The sequence below is a fragment of the Girardinichthys multiradiatus genome, chromosome X (assembly GCF_021462225.1).
Source record: "Girardinichthys multiradiatus isolate DD_20200921_A chromosome X, DD_fGirMul_XY1, whole genome shotgun sequence".
In the NCBI taxonomy this organism is placed as follows: Eukaryota; Metazoa; Chordata; class Actinopteri; order Cyprinodontiformes; family Goodeidae; genus Girardinichthys; species Girardinichthys multiradiatus.
In genome coordinates, this window is record NC_061817.1 from 5,331,234 (window position 1) to 5,346,802 (window position 15,569).

At 40.4% G+C, this 15,569-nt stretch overlaps 1 protein-coding gene across 4 annotated transcripts in view; it reads right to left on the reverse strand.

Annotated features, from left to right (window-relative positions):
• Window positions 1-11,032, reverse strand: part of LOC124862851 (AP-2 complex subunit alpha-2-like) — a 39,163-nt gene extending 28,131 nt beyond the window's left edge. For 2 of the 4 annotated variants that reach the window (XM_047357029.1, XM_047357028.1), the window contains exons 1-2: window positions 10,154-11,030; window positions 6,157-6,368 (exon numbers count right to left, since the gene is read on the reverse strand). In XM_047357029.1, coding sequence (XP_047212985.1) covers window positions 6,157-6,368; window positions 10,154-10,220 — 279 coding nt within the window. In that variant the 5' untranslated portion in view covers window positions 10,221-11,030. Of the gene's footprint in view, window positions 1-6,156; window positions 6,369-10,153 lie in introns of all 4 variants that reach the window. The other 2 variants (XM_047357027.1, XM_047357026.1) reach the window with 2 other exon arrangements.
• Between the last annotated feature and the right edge of the window lie 4,537 nt (window positions 11,033-15,569).

Here is a 15,569-nt window from a genome sequence, read left to right on the forward strand (position 1 = left end):
TCCAGTGCTGCTTATCTGTAGCCCAGGTCAGGCGCTTCTGCCGCTGTTTCTGGTTCAAAAGTGGCTTGACCTGGGGAATGCGGCACCTGTAGCCCATTTCCTGCACACGCCTGTGCACGGTGGCTCTGGATGTTTCTACTCCAGACTCAGTCCACTGCTTCCGCAGGTCCCCCAAGGTCTGGAATCGGCCCTTCTCCACAATCTTCCTCAGGGTCCGGTCACCTCTTCTCGTTGTGCAGCGTTTTCTGCCACACTTTTTCCTTCCCACAGACTTCCCACTAAGGTGCCTTGATACAGCACTCTGGGAACAGCCTATTTGTTCAGAAATTTCTTTCTGTGTCTTACCCTCTTGCTTGAGGGTGTCAATAGTGGCCTTCTGGACAGCAGTCAGGTCGGCAGTCTTACCCATGATTGGGGTTTTGAGTGATGGACCAGGCTGGGAGTTTTAAAGGCCTCAGGAATCTTTTGCAGGTGTTTAGAGTTAACTTGTTGTTTCAGATGATTAGGTTCATAGCTCGTTTAGAGACCCTTTTAATGATATGCTAATTTTGTGAGATAGGAATTTTGGGTTTTCATGACCTGTATGCCAAAATCATCCGTATTAAGACAATAAAAGACCTGAAATATTTCAGTTAGTGTGCAATGAATCTAAAATATATGAATGTTAAATTTTCATCATGACATTATGGAAAATAATGAACTTTATCACAATATGCTAATTTTTTGAGAAGGACCTGTATTTCACTACGTTTGTGTGGACAATGAGGCCGGATGTCTGTATCTGTCACCAGTATGAGATCAAATTAAACTTCCATTTATATTGTTTTTGAGCAGGGATATTAATTCCAACAAAGTAAACACAAGTAGATCATGGATCAGCACCCAGAATTAGGATGGTTTCTAGGGACTTTGAAAGCAGCATCTAACAAATTAATCAAAGTTGCAAACTTCTCTGATTACAGTCTGCAGTCTCCCCGTACAGCTAGGGGATGATATAATAATAATAATTAAGTTCATTTATATTACGCCAATTCACAACCCATGTCGTCTCAAGGCCTGTAAAACAAATAATACAATTCATTTACAGGCACCTTTGATAACATTCAGTGTCAATGTAAAAATGAAAAGTTAAAAACAAGAATAAAACCAGGTGAAAAACTTTCATTAATGGAATCATCCAATCACAAGGAGTAAGCAGTTTTGAACAGGTGAGAATGTAAAAAAAAAAAAAGATTTTGGATTTGTTTCTGACTGGGAGCCAATGACTGGGTGATGTGGTGAAATGAAGTTCCAGTGAACAGCTGAGTTCTGGACCATTAAGAGTTTATAGCGAGATTTTTGAGTCACCAAAAAGAAGACAGTTGCTATAATCAATACGGGGTGACGAGGCTGTGAACCAGAACTGAGGAGGAGTGAGGGGAAAGGGAGGGATGGAGACTTTTAATGTTTTGTAGATAAAAATATGCAGACCGGGTGATCTTATTAATGTGAGAGGTGAGAGACAGAGAGCCATCAAGGACGACACCCAACTCTTGAGCTGAGGTGAGGGGAAAAAAACGGTTTACTTTGGACAATACAGCTTTTGTTCCTATAAGGAGCTCAGTTTTATCACTAGTTATTTTAAGGAAGTTTGAAGTGAACCCAGATTTTATTTCAGAGAAACAGGAGGTGAGGGAAGAGGGTGAGAGTATAGAACTGGCATTACTAGATAAGTAGAGTTTGGTGAATGTTGTAATGTAAATTCTTTTATTAAGTGCTCTAAAATGTATGACCTTTGGGTTACCTCTCTTTCTTCAGAACATCTGTAAGAGGAGGAAGCTGTAAAAGCCAGTATCAGACGTTTAATGGTTAAAACCCATCCTTTAGGGTGATGTCTCAGGAAGAGCAGATGGGTCTGCTCGTAGATAACTTTGTTACCTCTGACCCGAGGAGGGTCTAGGGCCATAAAGCACAAACTCTTTTAAGTTGAGGTAACACCCACATACTCTTTAAATACTGTGTGTAAATGTTGATCAGGGCTCTGCTTCACTGACCAAGCTCAGTGACAGGGTCTTCAAACGCTGCAATGCCTTTGAATAAATGTATAAAGACAAAGTCTGGTCTTTCTCTTTTAATGAGTTAATTTCTCTCCCACTTTGATAAGAAAATTCCACTACAATGTTCAACTTACAGAGAGTATTGACAAGCTAAAGAAGGTGAAGTAGTAGGAAGAAGGTATATACTGATATTTGAACCATTTTTAACAATTCAATATTATGCCTTGTGAGATATGCAAATGACTATCACTAATATCAACATATTTACATACAATTTTTTCCTTACTGCATATAATTTCCTGGAAGCTTAGTTTTCTGACGCTCCTGAACATATCACTCAATCATAGCGCTCTTTCCCCACACCCATCCGGAAAACCGAGTGCTTAGTGTGTTTGAGGTGAGCAGCAGCAGAACAAACTAAACAACCCGACCGGAGTAAGAGACGGTACATCAAATCACAAAGGACTCATCTGCAAAGGAAGGAAATTCTGGATCAACGAGTGATTACAAATACATGAGTTTATGCAAGTGGGACGTTTATAGGCGAGGAGAGAAACGTCATCTCCGTTCCATCAAACCTGCTTCAGTTTTTGGCTACAGTTTGTCTGATATTCTCCAAACAGGAGAGAGAAAACTCAGCAGACTGTTGGAGGCTGCACAAATAAGGCTGAGTGGGACCTCAGGGCACCAAAGAGAACAGCTAAGCCAATATGAGGAGCAGCCTGTAAGCACCATCTAATGTAATGTCAGCTTAAAAGCACTGCTTCCTGATCACTGGTCAGACATCTCTGTGCTCAGCTCATATGTTAGTTCTTATATTTTGTTTAGCTGCTTTTGCTGTTTAGGGGTTGAGTATGTTGTGTTCTGGTCAGTTGTCAATGGGCCCACTCTGTGGTCAGAATATTCAATGTTTTCTTAACCAAAATATTGGTTGTTGGTTGAGATGTTTTCCATCAACACACTTTACTCAAATAACTGCTGGTCAAGTCCCTCGCATGTTTAACACTATTAAACCGCACCTCTCACTACTTCACTAGGAGCTCTTATATTGCCTTGTCGGTGCGCCACAATCAATTACATGTAGCGGACACCCTGACATGTTTCCCAACCTTGGCCGCAGGTAATTAAAGCCAATTACAGCAGTCATATGAACAGAAGCTATAATTACCCAAAAAAAAAAGTTTTCAAACTAAAAAAAAACAAGAAATTATATCTTTGATAATGCCTTTATTTTGAAAATAATTGATTATTCATAATTACAATAATGGTTTAAAAATTTTCAAAACTCATATGGTCCTCCTTACAAATTGTTATAATTGCAAATGCATGGATGGTTTCCATATTTCCTGAAAAGGCTCTAACAGAAATGCATCAGAACAACGATCCACTATCCTGGCTAAACCTCAGTCCACCAACAACATGGATATTGACTCATCCTTTTTCTGCTTACTAAACATTTCCTGTTCCTGAGAAAACAGTCGAGCAAAGAATTAGGAAACGGGCACAAAGACAAGTGCTTCAACATGTACATTGGAGCACAAACCACATTATGTGTTGCTCAATGACATTCACCAGCAAACTGTTTAGATGCTTCTACACTTTACTTTCATACAATAGATAACTAGGTCTTACACTTGGGGTGGGGGGGATCTGTCATGCACATGTCCATTTTTTGTAAGCCAAACAAAATGCAGCCTGGTAGAGAATGTTGTATTTTACAGACATTTGTTTGGCTGAATACATCAAAGAATGTTTACTGCAAAATGTTACATGAACTTCAAAAACCACCTAAAATTAAAGCCTTTAATGGCCAACTAAGTAGTCGGATTGGAGGAATGTACTTCCTTTGTTCTCCTCTGCAACCAAATGTTGCACAGGGGCAGATTTTCTGTTGCCACTCCTGCTGTAAACATGTCCGTCTTAGACAAAATGGTTCTGTCATGAAGTAAAGTAAAGGTCTTCTCCCAGCAATTTTTTTCAATCATAAAACAAATACAGAAGAACAGGAACAAATAAAAAGAACTCATATCTAAAATTGTGATTGGTTTGTACAAAGATAAGTATGTCAAAAACACATGTTTGATCACATTGTGAGGCAGATAGGCAAACACTAATCTTTATCATAAATGGAAAATAAGGCGGCTGGGGGACCAAACCTCTGATGCCATCACAGTGAGATGGAGGGATCTAGATGTGTTCAGAGTTTGCTTGTTTGTCAAGAATTATGCAGAGACATTGTTCTGTCATGTTTTCTGGGAACATTACAGAGTAATGAGAATATACATGAACCAATCATTATCTGTTACTTCGCCTGATGCTGAAGCAGCACCGGTCTGCTTCCAGTGTCAAGTCCAGTTTTTAGCTCAGGGATGAACCACAATGTTGAACAGACAAGCTGCGAGAAATTCTGCAGGTGTAAATAACCTGTCCTGTAATCCTCGGAAAGAACATTAAGTAGGAAGGGACAAAGGAGTGAATGAACTCCCCAGGAGAACGGTTGTTATCCATTAAATTAGTTTACAATTTCTTCATTCTTATTATAGGAAACGGCAATAATCAGTCAGCTCATTCCTGTTAGAGTTGTAATCATAAAGGAGAGAGTTTAGGATACCACCGCTCCTCCAGGAGACTCAGCTTTGTTTTTATTAGCATCCCATAGTAAAACTGATCAGTTAATACAATACTGAAGTATCTAAACATAAAGATACCAAGAAAAATTATGTTCTCCTCAAAAGACCTACAAAATAAAAACAACCTCCGGTCATTGTAAATAGCAATTACTACAAATAACCTTGGTCACCAAGCGATCAGCTGCTCAGTCAGCTCAGTCTTCCCAACAATGGACCTCAGCAGAACCACAGGCTGACCTCCTTCAATGCTACGCTGCACTGATGCAGCAATTCATGCAAAAGGCACCCCAACCAAGTATTGTGTATAGAAATGAACATACTTTCCAGAAGCCTGACATTTCTCTTTAAAATATAAATTTTTATTGATCTGATAGTAACAGTCTAAATTTCTGAGACTGCATTTTGGGTTTTCATTATCTGTAAGCCATAATCATCAAAATTACAAGAAATTCAGGCTTGAAATATTTCACTCCATTTGTAAAGAAACTATGTAAATATGAGCTTAACTTTTTGAAATAAGGGACAAGAATATTGAACTTTTTCACATTTAAAAATTTAAAGATGTACTTATATAGGTGAATTATAATTTTTTTTTAAACAGTGCCCTAACCTTTTAGCTAATGGCAAAATCGTATTCTTAGGTCAAAACTAAAAATCACTGAAAGAGGTGCATAGTGCTAAGATAAGGCCTGTAAGAAAATCTCTAGTCGTAAGCTTAAATTAGTGGTCTGTTGTGGTTTAGTGTGAAAGACTAAAGTTGATCTACAACACATATACAGCAGCAGGAAATTAGTAAGAAAAACTGTGTGGCGTGAGTGCTGCTGCAACAGACACCCGTTCATTGCCTGCTTTTGTGCAGCCATAAATGTTTCCACAGTTGTTAACTTTAATTCACCATTCCTTCCTCTTCCTAGGCATAATTTTTGAAATAGCACAGTGTGTGCCAGGCTTAATAGAAAAATCTGTTCATGTCGATGCCAGACTCACTCATACATGATCATACATTTAATGTGTATAGTTGTGTTGGGTAATTACAAGGGGTAGAAACAATTCATCCAGCTCATGATATATGATAATATACGATGTTTGGTTCACCAGAAGACAGAGTAAAGGTTTCATAAATCACAATGATTTTATGGAACTTTTGATCAGGGTAATATGGCTCATTCCAGGTTGGACCAGTTCACATAGTGAAGTTTTTAATGTTTGTATTAATCAAAGGAAGCCCTAATATCAAAAAGAAAAACATTGACAATGGTTTTGTGTTTTCACGAACTACAGTTGTTTGCATTTCATTCAATCTTGAATGAAATGTATGCAAAGCTAATTTTATCTTCATGCTGCTTAAAATAATAATACAAAAAACAAAAACAAAAAAAACTGCCCTTCAACCACACCATCGTAGGGTTTTAGTTCTTCTCAGCATTCTTCTGTAATGTAAAAACTTGCTCTTGATGTCAACATGGTAAAAACAACAACAAAGGACTTACGATCTGTTTCTCTGTGTACTTGTTGGAACTAAGCAGGTTGACTGCCTCCATGTGTCCAAAATCAATGTCATGGCCAAGCAGGAAGATGAAGAGAAGCTTGCAGACATACTTCTTCTTACTGTAACCATCCAGGGCTTTGTCGCCTTTGAACTTGGAGCGGATGTTGGCCAGCTCTTTATTTATCCGTTTGATTTCAGCCTCCTTGCTCTTACCTGAGAAGGAAACAAATGTACCACAGCTTCAGCATCGGAAAGGTGGCCATGAGTAATCTGGCTAGAAAAATAAAATCTTTATTACATTCAAGAAACAATAAGGACATGAAATATAAATCAAACTGTTTTTACAATTACTGAAATATGCTAAACTGCAATGATCTGGCCAAGATTACCTGCAGATAAGTAGCATTTAACACTCAAGTTACAAGCTGTTTCAGGCGAGTTAAAATACAGTCCAAACCATGGGAAACAGTAGCCTTTTTAAGAATCACTAATTATTTGGACTAATCATTTGGATGAGAGGTGCTTCAGAGGAGTTAAACAATTTCATTCACTTTGGTACAGAGGTCCACACTGCAACAACCATTTTGCAGGCTATGTGACTTGAGTTGATATGTATGAGGAAAATACTGAAGTTATTCAAAGTAGTTTGAAGTGAGAAATGTTTTCAGTGGCAATAAACTGTTTCCAGCCAGTCAGAGGTCTACTCCTGCTTAGCCGACTGATCTGTTGCTTCACATTTAAAGTAAAAATGATTAAGAACTGCTTCTGATGTTACAGACTGTATGGTTGTTTTCCTGTCCTGCAGGTTCATTTGATCGCCAAAAACATAACCAAAACAATTCAACAATGGTAACTCTGGAGGAGCTGCAGGGATCCACAGCTCAGATGAAATAATCTGTCAATTGGAAAATATTAGTGAATGAGACGCATGAGGTTTGGTTTGCACCATCAGTGGGGATGCTTTTCTTCAGCACAGAAGCTTGTTAGACGTCATAAGAGACATGAAGCCACACACAAGTTATTTTGTGTAAAAAACTTGACATTGGGGTGGTGTTTATTGTTATAGATTAGATTTTTTTTCTTTGCAAAAAAGGCAAACATCTTGGTCTCCAGATATGTACAGCTGACAGAAAATAGAGACTTTCATCTGTAACTGCAGTGAAAAATAGTTTTACAAGATCAGAACTGCATGCCAGGCTTGCCAGACAATGAAAAAATGTGGAAAAAGTACTGTGGAAAATTGAAACAGACCAAATAATGAGTTTCTGTGCAATAGCTTGTGTGCTCCAAAAAAACTAACATAATAATAATAATACCATTATGTTTGTGCACGGCTTTTGCAACAATCTAGCACCTACAACATGTCTTGTTGCCATACCAACCTATTGTAGTCCCTGATGTCAACGTGTGAGGCCTTTAGAGAACCTCTATAAAATCCAGCTAGAAAAGAACATCATGATATGTTTTCACTGTAAAACCAAACGTAAAAGCTAGTTTTATAAATGATTATTTAGGGCTTTGAGTCCAATCATTATTTGGTATCAGTGTTGTCACAACACATGTTCACTTTAAATCTGCTAGCTTACTAACACTTAATCTCACAGCTTTCATAAACAGTTATTAAATCTCACCGATAAAAAGCAATCTAAGTCAGACGTCAGATAAGTCAACAAAATGGCTTCAAACTTAACAACTCTAGAGTCAATGGAAAGGTTTTCCGAAACAAGTCTTAGAACATTAAGGTGTTGCTTCTTTTTCCCACAACTATTTAAATATCACAATGACAGGAGTCAACAACCATAGCCAAGTCTGTGAGCCAATGCAAGGTAAATAATAAGCAGGTACCTAGTAGTTGCAAAAGTCACACAGCCATACAAAACACACCTTCAGTAAAAACTGTCTTTAGAAGAGCAGAGATCTGATTGGTCAGACAGAAATTTTAAAAGAGCATACACAAATACTCTACGCTTATGACTTATATTTCATTTCAAAGAGTTCACCTGGAAACAACCTAGTATTACTATGCTTAAATTAAAACAATAACTGTTGTACCAATATCATACATGCAACAGCAAATCACTGTTCAAGGACAAGAAAACTAAAGGCAATATCAAGTAAGTCCCACTGATAAGACGAATCTTCAGGAACAAAAAGTAAAAAGGATAAAGTACCAAATAAGCTTAAGCAGTTGAAAATCCTCACTAAAACCAGTTTCATAAAAAAACAAAAACAAAAAAAAACAATATACAGCACATGGTCACGACAATGCTGTTTGAAATAGCAATCTACCATCGTGTTTTTTTTTTTTTTTATTGCATTTATCAATTGTTTCAATTTTCCTGATCTATGTTTTCTGGCTAGGAAAAACGGACTGGTGACCAAAATCGGACAATTTCATACTTAACTGCCCAAGATTGGTGACTGAAAATCTGATATTTGGTCTGATGGATGAATGCACCATTCCTAAGTGTTAACAGTTCAGGTTAGAAACAGGTCAAATTAAGCACAACTATGTTAAAAGCTTCTAAAAAATTTAACTATTTTCTAAGATGGATGCATTAGGCTCTACTTGTAAACAGGCAGATCGAAATCAGCAGATTTAAGGACGTCAAATTCTGTCATGACAAATGCTGGATTAGGAAATGTTAATAATCTTCTGGAAATCCCACAGCTAAAGTAACGTCTTCTCAATCTATAAGGATTACACACAGACCTGATGTTTACATTAGTAATGATAACTGAATGGACCAGGCCAGGGGTTCCAAAGTCCAGGCCTCCAGAGCTACTATCCAGCAACTTTTACATACACCTCTTCTGCTCCTGAATCAAATGGCTGAATTCCATCATCAGCAGTCTGTAGAGGCCAGGTAACAAGCCAGTATGTTGATTAGGGAGTGTTGGAGAAAGGACCCATCTAAAACCGGATAGTAGCTCTGGAGAACTGTCCCCCTGTGTGGTGGTGTAGCAGGCGGAGTCCAAATCTATGATATGAGGGACCCATGTTTAAATTCTGGTTGTGTCAGGAGGATATCTGGTAAAACTCTGCCAAGTTTTGGCTTGTCGTGGCGACCCCTGAATAAAGGAGCAGCCGAAAAGCACTTTCTTTTCTTTTTTTTAATCAGAGGACTGGACGGAACCAGGCTAATCATGTTAAATGCTAGCTTTACACACCAGTGGCAATTATAAATCTTCACCTTTCTGATATCTTTGTCTTTGGTATAAGCTGTGTAACTGTGACAGCTCTCTCACAGTAAATAGAAGCTTTCTCTCAAATATTAAGTCGGACACTATTTGGAAAGTATTTTGTAAAAACATATCTTGAAACTGTTGTATTTCCGTATCATGTCAGTGAAGCAGAGAGAAAGCTCTAACTTTCGGAGTGTCATTTTATTTTACTATAAACATTTGATAGCTAAGAAAGTTAATATTCAATTCATACAAAAAGCATGAAAAATGCATTTGGTGCTTTTTAAATAAGCTTTACAAAATTGGTGATTAGAAATCAGCCACAAAATCTCTGATCAATACATCTCTCGTGATTTCTGTATTTAAATAAAGTTGCACTGGGTCGGGCTTATCAGTGTATTTTGTCTATGGGTGCCCACTGAGGGGAGAGGTCAGTTCAGGGTGTTTTAATCTTTCCTCTCCTAAAAGCAGCGCTGTGCACCAACCAGCCAGTTAATGCTTCCTAAAGCCAGCTGTCTTATCAGCTTCAAAGAATTAAACTAAGATGATCATGTTTTATAAACTCTTTTGAGTCAGGGGTCTAATTTCCTGTATTGAAATATAAGACTGAATTAAGTGGCAGGTGTGACTAAATAAAGGTGAAGATCAACACAACATTTAAGCATAGCTACAGTGTATGGAATAGTACCTGAGGAGATTGAAACCTTGACACCATTACAACTCAGTGCCACCACGTCACCCCAACCAACTGCAAAGTGCGGCTGTATTTAACGCAAATATATCAGCAAGCAGATCAAAGTAAAGCCACTTACAGTTTCTAATGTCCGAGATGAAAACGGCTAATCCGCGCATTCCATCTCCCTTCGACACAGCCGGCATTTTTGCAGATTCCTGTCCTCACTCCGGCCTTCTCTGGAAAACCAAGCCGATGTTGGACAGCTTTTCACACTGGACTTGAGCGAAGTGGAAGATGGCCAACTTGACGTTCACAAGGAGCTAGCTAATTCGCACGTCCAGTCGTTCCTCAACTTTGCAAATAACCCCTGTCCAACGACAGACTCTGTGCTTGAGGGTGGCTAGTCCAAGTAGCATTTGCTAGATTCACTGGACGGGAAAGGGGCGTCCAGCAGAAGGAGAAGTTAACGTTATACTTGTTAGCTGGCTCGCTTCCGCTGGCTATGACACGCTAACGTTATTTCATTCAAACCTTACCTCATTCGGACTAGAAGCGACGCGCAACACCTACAGGAACAAGTCGCTGAGGCTAAAAACGTCTTCTAGCTGGATGTTTTCGAAATGAAAGCAGACAAACGTGTCAGTATGAATGTCGACTGAAAAAATATGTTCGGTTTCTTCGACTCGCTCGGACCGTTAAGCTAGTTTAACAGCTAGCTAGCTAGCTGGCTAGCTATAGCATTCAAATCCAGCAGAACATCACCAGCTGACCGGAACAACTCGGCGGGTTCTGACTTGCCAAGCAGCGATAGAAATCTGCAGTGCTGCCTGTTTGTCTCGTACTAAATCTAGCCCTGAATGTGGTGTGATTTACCAGCTTCCACTCACGGTCGTATAAGGCGCGTGACAGCAAAACAACGTGACCGCGCGTCGTAGTCGTGAACGTGCACACTGTTAACAGACGTCGAGGCCCGAAGGAAGCTCTTTACCCCAAAGCTACATTAACACCATGGATACGCACATGAGCCGGTCAAAAGAAAATAGGGGGCCTTAGCGGAATTTGGGGGCTATTCAAGCTACCATCAGTTACCACACCTCAACTAAGATACAGTTTGGTTTAACATTAGGTCCTAGTAATTTACTTATATTATTTATTTGTACTTGGTTTGACAATGACTGACATTCAGCTGATGCAGATCTCTCATGTCTGCCAGACAAATCTACCCACAGGTATTAATAAAGTCACTTTCAGCTTGACTTATCCCCTTTATTCAAGTAAGTGGCCAAGATTTTTTTTTAAACTATGTTAGAAATTAATATTTACGTGCAATGAGTAATGAAAGACAATTCAAATCATATCAGGATAATATATATTTGTTAAAAAGTAGCAAATCCCAGCCTTGGGACCTTGGCTGCATGTGTTCCCCACTTCTCTCTTTGCATGGTTTCTGTCTGATTTCTGATTGATGGGGGCCACTAGCATCAAAAATAATTAAGCAGTTGCAGCATTTTAAAGTCCCAAATTTTTACATAAATCTATGTCTCTCAGTTTACATTAAAATGTGAGAAGTTGTGACCTTATAATATAAATTTATACAGTTGTTTATATATGGCCCTGGAACGTTAAAAAAAAATTTGGTTTTTTTTGTGTTGGCTGGAATAAATATTTAAAGCATTCTGCTATAATCCTTTTTAAATGATGAACAATGGCTACTATCTGAAATTAGGAAGAAAAATGTTGATTTTTAATTCATTACCATAACATTTATTTGTAAACACATTCAAAAGAGACGATTGGGTGATTTAAAAGATTTTATCCATCTTCAGATAACCAATAGACAGTTTTTTGTTGGACCAATAGTTGACATTTTGCCCCAGCTATATTGCTAACAGAAGATAAATAAATAGATGACAAATGGATTGTAGGCATGCTGACTTTATGTTATCAATTCAATTCAATTAAAAAATACTTTATTAATCCCAAAGGGAAATTAAATGTTGTTATAGCTCATATTATGAAGGTTTCCTCAAAGAGCCGTTGTAGATGCTGATGGCTGTGGGCAGGAAGGATCTCCTGTAGCGCTCCGTCTTACAGCAGATCTGAAGAAGCCTCTGACTGAAGACACTCTGTTGTTGTAGGACAGTCTCATGAAGAGGATGCTCAGGGTTCTCCATAATGTTCTTCATTTTATGAAGAATCCGTCTTTCCACAATGATCTCCAGAGGTTCCAGAGGAGTCCCCAGAACAGAGCCAGCCTTTTTTATCAGCTTGTTGAGCTTTTTTAAGTCCCAGGCTCTGATGCTGCTACCCCAGCAGATGATGGTAGAAGAGATCACACTTTCCACAACAGACTTCTAGAAGATATGCAGCATCTTGCTGCAAACACCAAAGGACCTAAGCTTCCTCAAGAAGTACAGTCTGCTCTGTCCCTTCTTGTATATGGCTTCACAGTTGCATCTCCACTCTAGTCTGTTGTCCAGGTGAACACCGAGGTATTTATACTCCTCCACCACCTCCACTTCTTCTCCCATAATAGAAATAGTTTTTGACTTATTCCTGTTTCTCTTAAAATCTACAATCATCTCCTTTGTTTTAGTCACGTTCAAAATGAGATGATTGTTTCCACACCATGCCACAAAGTGGTCCACCACCTTCCTGTACTCAGCTTCTTGTCCATCTCTGATCCACCCCACGACTGCAGAATCATCCGAGTATTTCTGCAGATGACAGGATTCTGTCTTGTACTGGAAGTCTGAGGTGTACAGAGTGAAGAGGAATGGTGAGAGTACCGTCCCCTGTGATGCTCCTGTGCTGCTGACTACCTGGTTAGACTCACAACCCTTCAGTCTCACAAACTGTGGTCTGTTTGTCAGGTAGTCTTTGATCCAGGAGATTGTTGAGGCCTCCACCTGAGTCTTCTGGAGTTTCTGACAAAGCAAATCAGGTTGGATTGTATTAAATGCACTGGAGAATTCAAAGAACATGATCCTCACAGTGCTACTGGCTTTGTCCAGATGACAGTGGGTTTGTTGAAGCAGGTGTATGATGGCATCTTCAACTCCAACTCCACAGCGATAAGCAAACTGAAGGGGGTCCTCATGGTTTACTGTTTGCTTACTCAGGTGGGCCAACAGGAGTCTCTCTAGGACCTTCATGATGTGAGATGTCAGGGCAACAGGTCTATAGTCATTGAGGACTGATGGGTGAGTTTTCTTTGGTACCGGAACAAGACAGGAGGTCTTCCACAACACCGGAACCTTCTTCTGGGCCAGGCTAAGGTTGAAGAGGTGCTGCAGAATCCCACAGAGCTGTTCTGCACAGGCCTTCAGGACTCTAGGGCTGACATGATCTGGACCCGCAGCCTTATTCCGATTCAGTCTCTCCAGACTGAATCGGAATAAGGCTGCAGGATTCAATCAACATGGATTCTCAAAAACAGACTCATTGATAGTAACATTTATGTTTTATAATTATCATAAAAGTTAGCCCTTTGTTTCTGGAGCTTAGGTAATTATACCATGTAGAATAGTGGAGCATTAAAAAAAACTAGGCAACTTCTAAATCATTAGCCATTTTCGTGCCCCGGCCACGCCCCCTAAATATGGCCGAAAACTCACGGTTTTGATAACTTTTAATCCCCCATGCCTTAACTGGATATTGACCATATATGAATAAAAAACCCCTAGGAGGAGTTCCTTTTCTTTCTGCTCTCGGTGGAGGAGGACGCTTTTTCTCTGTCTCCCGCAGCCCTCCCATATCTGCCCTGCTTCAGCTCTGTGTCCTGTCTTCATTTTGGAGCCTCTTTTTGCATATCATCCAAATTCTTAGTTATGGATTTGGTCAGCTGGTCTCTCAATGCAATTGATCAAATTTTCTCGAGAAGACAGGGTGAAGGAGAGCCCAAGTTGTCCGGACTGGATGTTTTTCTCTGGATACACAATGGACAGAAGTGGAGGATTGTGTGTTTGTCGATAATGTCAGTCGAGGATGTTGAAGATGTGTATATAATTGGATGTTTGATATCAGGATTACTGCTTGTTGGAGAATGTCAGCAGCTGTTCTGGCAATTGTAAGGCTGCCTGGCATGTATGATGGGATCTTCAGAGCGATCAACACTCAGACTAAGATGTTACGTGAGCTGAATCGCAGACTGGATGTGATCCTTACACAGGATCGCAGGCAGGTTGCGGTTCCTGGACTCAGGGGTGAAATGGGATAAATCTTGGAGAAAGTTGTTCGCTCGGATCTGGCGAAAGACCAGGAATTTGGCTGTTTGGATTTGCCTTTGAGAAGCACCAGCGAGACTCTCAAGGCTGACGGAAAATTAAGAGTCAGCCTAACCCAAATAATTATTGTTTTTCTGAATCTGGCTCCCCTGCACGGCCTTGATGGCCGGCTATCTTCAACCTCTCCTGGAAGTTATGTGAACACGACGCTCTGCTCCCTCTGCCCCCTCCCTTCCCTGAGGACATCTGTGGACCTGCTCAGAACTTTGTGGCCGGTTGATGAACACTCCAACGTACCATCAAGGACAATGGTCTCTGGGACAGTGCTTCATGGACTTACTTGCACACACTGACATGCACACACACACACATGCTCAAGATAAACTTATGCACCCCCTCACACACCACCTTCACCGTTCCCGACATGATGTTGTTTTTGTCAACTTGTTGCTTCTGTGTGCTGAGGTTTTTTTGCAATCTCAAACTGTATCCTGCTAAGGATAAAGTGTGAAATATGATTTTTTTCCCTCTACTTACCTAACGAGTCTGCGTACAGATGGGAGGTGGACCATCTGTTGGACTGGTGCAGCCAGAACAACCTTGAGCTCAACGCTCTAAAGACAGTGGAGATGGTTGTGAACTTCAGGCAGAACCCAGCCCCACCTGCCCCCATCACCCTCTGTGACTCCACAATTGACACTGTGGAATCTTTCCGCTTCCTGGGAACCATCATCTCCCAGGATCTCAAGTGGGAGCCAAACATCAGCTCCCTCATCAAGAAAGCCCAGCAGAGGATGTTCTTCCTGCGGCAGCTGAAGAAATTCAACCTGCCAAAGACTATGATGGTGCACTTCTACACAGCCATCATTGAGTCCATCCTCACCTCCTCCATCACCATCTGGTACGCCGCTGCTACAGCCAAGGATAAGGGCAGGCTGCAGCGTGTCATTCGGTCTGCTGAGAAGGTGATTGGCTGCAGTCTACTGTCGCTCCAGGAACTGTACACCTCCAGGACCCTGAAGCGGGCAGGGAAGATTCTGGCTGATCCCTCCCACCCCGGTCACAGACTCTTTGAGACTCTCCCCTCTGGCAGGAGGCTGCGGTCCATCCGGACCAAAACCTCACGCCACAAGAACAGTTTTTTCCCATCTGCCACCAGCCTGGTTAACAAAGCCCGGAAACCACCCTGACACTCTCCCTTTCCCCCACACCCCCCCTTTTTTTGCTGACAGGACACTTGTAACTTGTAACTCTATGAGTTACATTAACGCTCAGCTTGGACTCCTGCTTTACTTGCACTGCTTTACTTGCACAATGATCACCTGC